Source organism: Mesocricetus auratus, unplaced genomic scaffold (assembly GCF_017639785.1).
Source record: "Mesocricetus auratus isolate SY011 unplaced genomic scaffold, BCM_Maur_2.0 Super-Scaffold_100001, whole genome shotgun sequence".
NCBI lineage: Eukaryota > Metazoa > Chordata > Mammalia > Rodentia > Cricetidae > Mesocricetus > Mesocricetus auratus.
The window spans coordinates 10,524,034-10,535,235 of record NW_024429187.1 but is presented as its reverse complement, the minus strand read 5'-3'; the positions used below and the strand labels follow the sequence as shown (position 1 = coordinate 10,535,235).

General features: G+C 39.8%; 1 protein-coding gene across 2 annotated transcripts in view; it reads left to right on the top strand.

Annotated features, from left to right (window-relative positions):
* The window catches only part of LOC101831756 (solute carrier organic anion transporter family member 1A5), a 107,160-nt gene extending 96,262 nt beyond the window's left edge, over positions 1–10,898 (top strand). The window contains exons 15-16 of one of the 2 annotated variants that reach the window (XR_005876597.1): positions 7,582–7,910; positions 10,149–10,898. Coding sequence is in view for 1 of the 2 variants with exons in the window: in XM_040743518.1 (XP_040599452.1) it covers positions 10,149–10,224 (76 nt within the window). In the remaining variant the exon portion in view is untranslated. The remainder of the gene's footprint in view (positions 1–7,581; positions 7,911–10,148) is intronic. The other variant, XM_040743518.1, reaches the window with a different exon arrangement.
* The last annotated feature ends 304 nt before the right edge of the window (positions 10,899–11,202 follow it).

The following is an 11,202-nucleotide window of genomic DNA, read 5'->3' as shown; positions in this document are numbered from 1 at the left end:
TTTAATTCTCATGGATCTTTGTAGTAGGTTACTATTTTATGTTATTGTAGATTTGGGAGCTCAGTTTTATTTCTTTAACAACTTGTACTGATTTAGCCCAAGCAACACCAGAAATTAAAGAAAGATTTCTGGTGATTGATTAACTTCATTGTACTTAAAAAAAAAGAAACAAGCTTGTTTCAAATGTCAATCCCAGCTCCCTCTCCCTCCCCTCCTCCCCTGCCATCCCCACCAGGACCCCCAGTTCCCCACTCAATCTCCACTCCGCTCCCTAGGGAGGGTGAGGCCCTCCATGGTGGATCTCTAGAGGCTGTTATTTCATGCAGGGCAGGGCCTAGGCCCTCATCCAAGAGTCCAGGCTGAGAGCATCCCTCATTGTGGGATGGGCACTCAAAGTCTATTTGTATGCTAGGGATAAATGCTACTCACAACCCCATAGATTACCTAGGCCTCCTAACTGATACCCACATTTAGGGGGTCTGGGTCAGTCCCATGGTTTCCACACAGCCATCAGTCTGTGGTTCAAGAGCTCCCCCTTGTTTAGGTCAACTGTTTCTGTGGGTTAAACCAGTCCAGCTTTAACTCTTTTGCTCATCAGTTCTCCCTTTCTGTCACTAGATTCCAGGAGTTCAGTTCAGTGTTTAGCTGTGGGTGTCTGCCTCTATTTCCATTAGTTGCTATATGAAGGTTCTGTTTCTCAGACTCTGGCAGTGGGATTGTAGGCTGGAACTTCCCTAATTCATGTCTAAAATCCATATATGGGTGAGTACATTCCATGTTTCTCTTTTTGTGACTGGGTTACCTCACTCAGAATGGTTTCTTCTAGTGCCATCCATTTGCCTGCCAATTCCAAGATTTCATTGTTTTTTGCCGCTGAATAGTACTCCATTGTGTAAATGTACCACATTTTCTCTATCCACTCTTCAGTTGAGGGGCATCTAGGTTGCTTCAAGTTCTGGCTATTACAAATAATGCTGCTATGAATATAGTGGAACAGACGTCCTTGTTGCATGAATGTGCATCTTTTGAGTATATGCCTAGGAGTGGAATTTCTGGATAGTGTGGTAGACTGATTCCCATTTTCCTGAGGAATCTCCATACTGATTTCCAAAATGGCTGTATGAGTCGGGACTACCACCAGGAGTGAAGGAATATTTCCTTTTCTCCACATCTTCTCCAGCATAAACTGTCATTAGTGGTTTTGATTTTAGCCATTCTTACAGGACTAAGATGGTATCTCAGAGTTGTTCTGATTTGCATTCCCTGGATGGCTAGAAATGTTGAATACTGTCTCAAGTATTTCTCAGCCATTTTAGCCTCCTCTATTGAGAATTCTCTATTTAGTTCTGTACCCCACTTTTTTTTAAATTTTATTTTCCAGTTTAAATTTAGATAAGAATCAAGGTTGCTTCACAAGTCAGTTCCAGGTCCCTCTCCCATTTCCTCCCTTCCTCCCGTGCCCTCCTCCCCCCCCGTTATCCCCTCATTTCTCCAGGGAGGGTGAGGCCCTCCATGGGGGTGTCCATAGTGTGTCATTTCATATAGGGCAGGGCCTAGACCCTTTCCCAAGAGTTCAGGGTGAGAGTGCACCTCACATTGTTCTATTGGAATCCAAAGTCCGTGTGTATACTTGGGATGGGTACTGATCTGCTGCCCAAGGCTCAGTCGATTCCCTAGGCCTCTTCACTGACACCCAGATTCAGGGGGTCTTGATCAGTCCCATGCTGGCTTCCCCCTTTTTGATTGGATCCTTTGGTGTTTTGGACACTTGCTTCTTGAGTTCTTTGTAAAATTTGGAGATCAGCCTTCTGTCAGATGTGGGGTTAATGAATATTTTTTCCCATTCTTTGGACTGCCTTTTTGTCTTGTTGACTGTGTCCTTTGCCTTACAGAAGTTTCTCAGTTTCAGGAGGTTCCGTTTATTAATTGTCGATCTTAGTAACTGTGCTACTGGTGTTATGTTCAGGAAGTGGGCTCCTGGACAAATTTGTTCAAGGGTACCTCCCACTTTCTCTTCTAACAGGTTCAGTATGGCTGGATTTATGTTGAGGTCTTTGATCCATTTGGACTTAAGTTTTGTGCAAGGTGATAGACATGGATCTATCTGCAGTCTTCTACATGTCAGCCTCCAGTTCTGAGAGCACCATTTGTTGAAGATGCTTTCTTTTTTCATTGTATAGTTTTAGTTTCTTTGTCGAAGATCAGATATTCATACATGTGTGGGTTAATGTTGGGGCATTCAATTAGATTACATTGGTCTATCTTTGTGCCAATACCAAGCTGTTTTCAGGATTATCACTCTGTAATACAGCTTGAAGTCATGGATGGTGATGCCTCTGGGTGTTGCCTTGTTGAACAGGATGGTTTTGGTTAATCTGTGTCTCTTGTATTACCATATAAAGTTGAGGATTATTCTTTCAAGGTCTGTGAAAAATTTGTACTGGGATTTTAATTGGGATTGCATTAAATCGGTATATTGCTTTCTGTAAAATTGCCATTTTTACTACGTTGATCCTACCTATCCAAGGTCATGGGAGGTCTTTCCATCTTCTGGTGTCTTCTTTAATTTCTTTCTTTAAAGACTCAAAGTTCTTGTGATACAGGTCTTTCACTTGTTTGGTTAGTGTTACCCCAAGTCATTTTATGTTGTTTTTGGCTATTGTAAAGGGCAATGTTTTTCTGATTTCTTTCTCAATCCTTTTATCGTCTGTATATAGTAGGGCTACTGATTTTCTTGAGTTGATCTTGTATCCTGCCACATTGCTGAAGGAATTTGTCAGCAGTAAGAGTTCACTGGTAGAGTTTTTTTGGATCACTTATGTAAACTATCACATCATCTTCAAATAGTGAAAACTTGACATCTTCCTTTCCAATTTCCATCCCCTTGATCTCCTTTTGTTGTCATATTGCTCTAGCTAGAATTTCAAGGGCAATGGAGAGAGTGGGCAGCCTTGTCTTGTTCCTGATTTTTGAGGAATTGCATTGTGTCTCTGTCCATTTAGTTTTATGTTGGCTGTTGATTTGCTGTATATAGCTTTTATTATGTTAAGGTAAGTTCCTGTTCTTCTGGATCTCTCTAAGACCTTTATCATGAAGGGGTGTTGGATTTTGTCAAAGACTAGTGAGATGATCATATGATTTTTGTTTCTCAGCTTGTTTATATGATGGATTACATTGATGGATTTTCATATGTTGAACCATCCCTGAATCCCTGGAATGCAGCCTACTTGATCACGAAAGATGTGTTTTCTGATGTGTTCTTGGTTCTGATTTGCCAGTATTTTATTGAGTATTTTTGCATCAATGTTCAGGAGGGATATTGGTCTGAAGTTCTCTTTCTTAGCTGTGTCTTTGTGTGGCTTGTGTATCAAGGCTATTGAAGCCTCGTAGAAAGAGTTTGGCAAAGATCCTTCTGCTTCTATTGCGTGGAATACTGTGACGAGAATTGGTGTAAGCTGTTCTTTGAATTTCTGGTAGAATTCTGCACTGAGGCCATCTGGGCCTGGGCTTTTTTGGTGGGAGACTTTTGATGACTTCTTCTATTTCATTAGGGGTTATAGGTCTATTTAAATAGCTTATGTGTTCTTGATTTACTTTTGGAAAGTGATATCTATCCATAAAATTGTCCATTTCCTTTAGATTTTCAAATTTTGTGGAGTACAGGTTTTCAATGTATGACTTGATTATTCTCTGGATTTCCTCAGTGCCCATTGTTATGTCCCCCTTTTCATTTCTGATTTTGTTAATTTATATGTTCACACTCTGATGTTTTGTTAGTTTGGATAAAGATTTATTTATGTTCTTGATTTTCTCAGAGCACCAACAATACAATTCTTTCTATTGTTTTCCTAATTTGTACTTTATTGATTTCAGCCCTCAATGTGATTATTCCCTGGTGTCTACTCCTTGTGGGTGATTTTGTTTCTTTGTGTTCTAGAGCTTTAAGTTGTGCTGTTAATTATATAGTGTAACTATTCTCCAGTTTCTTCATGTGGGCACTTATTGCTATGAACTTCCCTCGTATCACTGCTTTAAAAGTGTCCCATAGGGTTGGGTATGTTTTGTCTTCATTCTCAGTGAGTTCTAGGGAGTCTTTAATTTTTTTTATTTCTTCTTCAACCCAGGAATGGTATAATTGTGTATTATTCAATTTCCAATAGTTTGTAGGGTTTCTCCATTTGTGTTGTTGAATTCTAATTTTAATACATGGTGGTCTGATGAGGTGCATAGAGTTATTCTAATCTTTTTTTGTACCTGTTGAGGTTTGCTATGTTGCCAAGTATGTGGTCAATTTTTGAGAAGGTTCCATGTGGTGCTGAGAAGAAGGCATATTCTTTTTTAATTGGATGGAATGTTCTATAGATTTCTGCTACTACCAATTGTGTCATAACTTCTGTTAGATCCTTTGTTTCTTTGTTAAGTATCTGTCTGGTAGTTTTATCGAGTGGTGAGAGTGGGGTTTTGAGGTCTCTTACACCCCAGCGTCTGTTGTTATGACATCTTTTTATTTGTGATATTGTTAATTAGCATATTCTCTCCACAGTTCCAGCCCTACAGAAAATTCTGGAAGGAAAACCCCCACCCAGGGAAGTTAAGTCTACTCACAATAACATAGGTAATAGGTAATCTTACTTTACCAAAAACTAGAAATATGGGAAAATCTCACATACAATACCTCCACCAATAATGAATTCAAAACAAACAAGAATCAACATTCAATGGTCATTAATATCCTTAATATCAATGGTCTTAACTAACCTATAAAAGACACAGGCTAACAGAATGACCACAAAGACAGAATCAATCCTTCTGTTGCATACAAGAAACACACCTCAACTTCAAAGCAGATGTCACCTCAAAATTAAGGGTTGGGAAAAGATTTTCCAATCAAATGAACCTAAGAAGCAAGCGGGTGTAGGTATTCTAATATCTAACAAATTAGACTTAAAACTAAAATTGATCAAAAGAGACGAAGAAGGACATTTCATATTCATCACAAAAAAGTCATCAGGATGAAGTCTCAATTCTGAACATCTATGCCCTAAGTACAAAGACATCCACGTTTGTATAAGAAACATTACTAAAACTCAAATCATACCTTAATTACCACATACTTATAGTGGGAGACTTCAACACCTCACTCTCAGCACTGGACAGGACCACCAGATAGAAACTTAAACAAACAAAGGATCTAACAGAAGTTATGACTCAATTGGGTTTAGCAGACATCTATAGAAGATTCCATCCAAGCACAAAAGAATATACCTTCTTCTCAGCACCACATGGAACCTTCTCAAAAATTGACCACATACTTGACAATAAAGCAAACCTCAACTGTTAAAAAAATTGGAATAACCCCCTATATCTTATTGGACCACGATGGCTTAAAAGTAGAACTCAACAAGAACACAAATTTCAGAATCACCATAAACTTATGGAAACTGAAAAAGGCTCAATTGCATCACTCCTGGGTAAAGGATGAAATAAAGGAAGAAATCAAGACTTCCTAGAATTCAATGACAATTAAGGCATGACATACCCAAACCTATGGGCCACTCTGAAAGCATCATAGAAGGTAGCTGTGAGTTGAGGCACTATGGCAACTTCATGGTAATCAGCAATCAAATAAGAAGAGGGAGAAGAGCAAACTGTGTTCCTCAACCCCCTCTGAAGCACAGTCCAATGAGCTAAAACCCAGACTCTGTCCTCTCTCTCAAGTTTCCACTACCTTCTACAAGTGCCATGGGTTAGGGATTAAACTTTTAACACTTAGGGCTTTGAATATATTTCATAAATAAACTTTGTCAATGTGCTTTCAAAATGGTATTTCAAATGGATATAGAATAGTAACACTGCCTACTGTGTTGATTCTTTGAACACATTAGAAAGTGTTTTAATTTCCAGCTCCTTATAAATAAAAATACTCTTGAGATTTAGATACATGTAAAGTGGAAAATAATAATAAAAGAGTTACCCAATGCCCAGGACCAGGTAGATAGTATATAATGGAGACCTGTATCATGATAATTAAAAGACCTAGAGACAGATATTGGGGCTCAAGCTTCAAGCTGAAGATCAGAAAAGCAAAATAGCTAGCCACTATCTCTTACCTCTACCTCAGCTCAGATAAAAGGGTTGATCTTCAAACTGCTCCTGACTTCACTGATCCTCAGATTTACTCAGACTGCTACAATCTCCTCGACATGGCTAGAGACTCCTCAGACTAATCCCTGAAGACCCTGCTCCTATCCTTTATATCACTGTAGCACTGGTTTTAAAGGCATGAGCTGTGTTACTATTTTATACTGATTCAATCTTGTATAGGCCAGGGTGGCCTTGAAAATCTGCCTTTGTCTCCTGAATCCTGGGATTAAAGGTATGGACCATCTCTACTTGATCTCTATAACTTGAGGCTGACTTTGCTTTCTGAATCCTCCGGCAAGCTTTAACAAATCATAAATAATATATCACTACAGGAACCAAATGCAATGAATGTCTCTTTGAGATGACTGTATGGGTGGGAGTGTTGAATCATCATTGCATGTCTGTAGAGTAACTCTTATGCCTAAATGTTTTATATGAAGTTTTAAAATTATTTTGCCTTGTTACTGTTTTTTACTCAAATTACAGAACAATCTCCCATCAGCATCAAGTGACCTATCTGTTTCATGTAAATATACAATAAAGAAACAGTCAGTAGCCAACAGAAGCCCCCTGTGGGACACAGATATTTGTTTTAATTTTTTCATTTTGTTGTAGAGAACTTCTACTTTTTGATCTTCCTGCCTTCCCTGTCTATTTCAGGGAGTATAAATGTGTGCCAACATACTGTGAAATCTACATTTTTGTCTGTATACATCTCAAGGATATTATCTGTTCTTTGAAGCTATAGCATATGTGAATACCATATTTCAAATAAATGACTTTATACTTTAAAGAGTCTTGACAGTGTTTCCAATACCCAGGCATTAAATTTACATTAAGATGACTTTTCCAAAAGAAAACCCAAACAAACACCTGGGGTTAGATGCTGGCATCTAAACCTGAAAACTGATAGATTTAAGATATGAGGGAACATATCTATCAATGAAGGGTGATGTTTGAAGCTGCTCTTGGCAGTGATGAGAACTAGATTTCTTCACAGAATTGTGGGGCTGGACTTCAAGAACTCATTAGTGGGCAAAAACAGCCCCTTAAGTTATTCTAATTGCAATATTATCTTATTGAGTTAGCTGAAATGGCCACCACTCCTCATAAAAATGCCAATCTCTGAAGCTTGTGTCATAGATGTAATATTGCTACCCCCAAGAAACCTTCCCTCTAAAAATGATGAAAACATGCACAAGACTATTCAAAATAATCATTGGAGTGCTAGATATGCTATCTTCATTTTAGGTAGTTTTAAAAACATAATTGCTTTCTGATTCTTTGGGAATTTCATATCATGTATCTCAATCTTGCTCATCTCCCAGTTCCTCCAAATCATCCCCTCACCCCAGCAGAACCTCCCAATTAATTAAAAATAAAAAATCAAGCAAACAAACAAATCCAAACTTACTCCTCTATCTTTCCAAAACCTAGTGTCATCGGGAGAAGTGTTATGCCACACAGTATACCCTTCTGTCCAATCAGTCCCACCAGCAAATTGTTCATTGAAATGAGTCATCAGTCTGGTTCAAGGCCTCTGCACACCATCATCTGTGGACCCTTGATGAAACTCTTCTTGGATACCCTGCTGTTGCTCTGAGTCATGGAGATCCTTTGACTATCATTTTCAAGACCAGTTCCTTCATGCATTCCAGAAGGTCATAGATGGGGTAGATGTTACCACGGTCCAATCCAAGGCCCAGGATATGGCTCTGGGTGGTAGCTGAGCTGGTTGGTCTGGGCTACTGTGACCAACACCTCAGGTGAGACACAGAGGCAGCTCTTTTAAGCCCATGCTATCAAGGCAGATCTCTTATGCCTATGGTGAGGGATAGAGCTATATCTCTGGAGTGCAGGGGATAGCTTTCCTGCTGAAGTGTCCAGCAAGGAGTAGGGCCAGCTGTCCCAGGGCCAGTAAGAAGAGGCAGAGCTCATTCAGCACCAACATCAGTTTTCAACACACATATTCCTATTAATCTCTGTGGTACCATGGGCCATGGGCATCATCATAGACCCCAGATAAAGCAGGAATGCAGACCCAGAGATGCCCTCAGCAGCAGCTCAAGCCTGGATGCCACCATGGTCCCGGCTGTAGTGCAGGCCATCCAGATCAGTATGGTCCCAGGCAGCAAGGCCCTTGGATACCAATATGGTTTCAGATGCCTGTCAAGGCTCCAGGCATCTTCTCAGCCCCCGGTGGCAACAGAATCTATGGGTATCAAACAATACTTCACCTGCTACTTGGCCATGGTCCCAGAAATTCCCTACCAAAGCAGCCTGAGCCTTGATGAAACCATGGCCCTGTGTAGAAGTGCAGGTCTCCAGGGGTGGCAAGGCCCTCAGGCACCAATACGGCCACAGGTTGCATCTCAGGTATATGTGTGGCCTTGGTGGCAACTCAGGACACTGGGTATCACAGACCCCAACTGTGGTAAGACCACAAACCCAGGATAGAGTTGCAGCAGCCACAGAAGGGAGTGCAGGCCACTCTGACTGGCATGGCGTTTTCAGAAGAGTGGCCGTTGGATACCAACATTGCCCCATCAACACAGCCACTGGCTGTTGTAGGGCCACAAACCCAGATAGGACACCATGGCCCAAGGAGGCACTGTGGACTACTCAGATCAGAGTGGTCCTAGTGGTGGCACAGTCCTTGGGCACCAATCTGGCCACAGATTGTGGCCTAGTCCCCAGGCATCTATGTGGCTTTTGGTGGCACCACAGGCCACAGACATGAACACAGACCTTGGCTGTTGTAGGACCACACCCAGACGTGGTCCTCATCAGCCATTCAGTCATCTTGTAAGTCATCTTGTCCCCAGGTGGCAGTGCAGGCCACTCAGATAGGCATGGCTCCAGTGGCTGGTATTTTTTTCTTAATGACATGTCTATATTAACATTCCTATGTAGGCTGAGGCTACTACTGGGAGCTCCTAGTTATCAAAATAGGTTTGAGTTTGTGTATATGACCAAAAAGGGTATTGATGTAAAAAATGCATTAAAAGATATTTTAAGGATGTCTTCTGAGAGTGCACAAGATAAACAAGTAAGAGAAAACAAAATAATCTAATCTGTAGCGATGCTGTGAATTATTCTGTTTTCAAGTTCACTGTATAAGATGTGAACTCCCATAGACACATTTGGTAAAGGTGCTGAGCAAATCTCTGTCTGCACTGAAAGAAAAAAGTCAAGACACTGGCAGACACATTAGGTAATACCTAATTTTCTGGGTCTGTTTTCTGTCATGATTCAATTGTTCTGTTTGTTAGAGACTTCATATTGGTTTTACAATTCTTTTTAGCTATGAAAAAGCCAATTGAAAATTACAGTTAGTTCAGAGAACACCGTGGAAAACCAGTAAGTATTAAGATGACAAAGCCATTTTATGATGATTTCTTTTGTTAATCATAGCTAGTGCTGTGAAAATGTATGCACATTGACACAGACCTTTACCAAGAACAAATACCCCAAAGAAGAAGAAAGAGATGATGATTATAATTCTAATGAAAGACTTAGGTCACCCTTTTCAAAGGTAAATTTAATTCTCTGTACTGCCAAGGAGGGGTTAAGTTTGGTCTCCTAATAATATATGGGCAAAACTCATTAAGGCAGAAATTCTCATTACATATTTTAAATCAGATTCTTGGATTTGGTCTTAGGAATCTCTCAAATAGATGGAGAATGACAGGTTTTACTGGTTTCCATCTCAAGCTTGTAATTACTACTAGTCTGCCAGCTGTCTTAAACTACCTTAGATTTCCCTAAACCCCCAATTTAGTTTTCTTTCTTTCCTTAGAAATCATGGTGTGTAATATAGTCTACACATTGAAAATGTTTCAGGTATTACTCATTTACATTCACCAATGTTCAGAAGTCATCTTTTGTAGAACTTATAACCCTGTATAGCCATGACCTGGAATGACCTTCAAACAGCAAATGACTTTTTAACTAATTCTGAAATTTAACTTTTTAAAAACTTTCATTTGCTTCCTATTTTATAGCTTTAATGTCCAGAAGGAGACGAAGAAGTTTGGACATCTACTGAAACTTCTGAAGAACAAACAAACACACCCCTGAAAATGTGCACCAAAATTCCACATGATATAAAAAGCAATGTTTTGTTCAATTCCTGCCATTTCTTTTAGTATTGGGTTCAAACAGTATGAATGTCTACCTGCCAGTTTTCCTGGCATCTTACTCTGGCTTTGCCCTGTAGGGTCTACAAATTTCCAGACAAATGTTGCTACCTATGCTCTTCTATAAGAAGTTCTACCAGTCAATGCCCAGTCACTGACCTTGTCCCCAGAAAATGCACAATTAGGAAACCTTTAAGCTTCAAGTACTGCTCATGGTAGTATTTGCTTAGAAATTGAACAATGCAAGGGCTGTTAGCTACATAGTAGCACTGAATTCTAATTTCCCAACACTTTTCAAAAGAAGTAGGGATTTTCAGGTTACCAACCTTCTGACAGGTGTAGCTTTCAAGTGGTTTCATGCCACAGAGAAGATGAGGAGAGTGACTGGCCGTTTTGAGATGTGCATCGCTTGAGTTCCCTGAGAAGAGAAAACATTGAAGTCAAGCTCTGTCCTTCAGTTCTTATTGATGACATTTTAAACTGCAGCCTTCAAAGACATTTTCAGTTGTATTTTGCACTGACTTCTGCTATTTTTTCTAATGTTGGTCAAATTTGAGTTTCAAAATATTCAATTTCCTTTTTGAAAAGCAGCATGAATATTTCTACTATAACACACTGTTCTCTTATATTTTTTGTGAGTAAGTCCAACAATAAAAAGACTGCATTTCTTTTACTAAATAACATCTTACTAAGCATAGCATGTCCTTTACCCTTCGGTGTCAGCAATATCAGAAAATGCCTTGACAGCTAGAAGCTTCAGGAACCACAGCCCATGTTTGCATGCATGACTTGCCAAATGGCACGCTGGTTTTCATATGTCCCATTCCTTTGCTTAGCTCTGTCACCAGGAGGCTCTGTTATTAATGTCCATCCTATAGATGTAAAGTGTTAACACAGGTAACTGGAGCTAGTTGGCCAC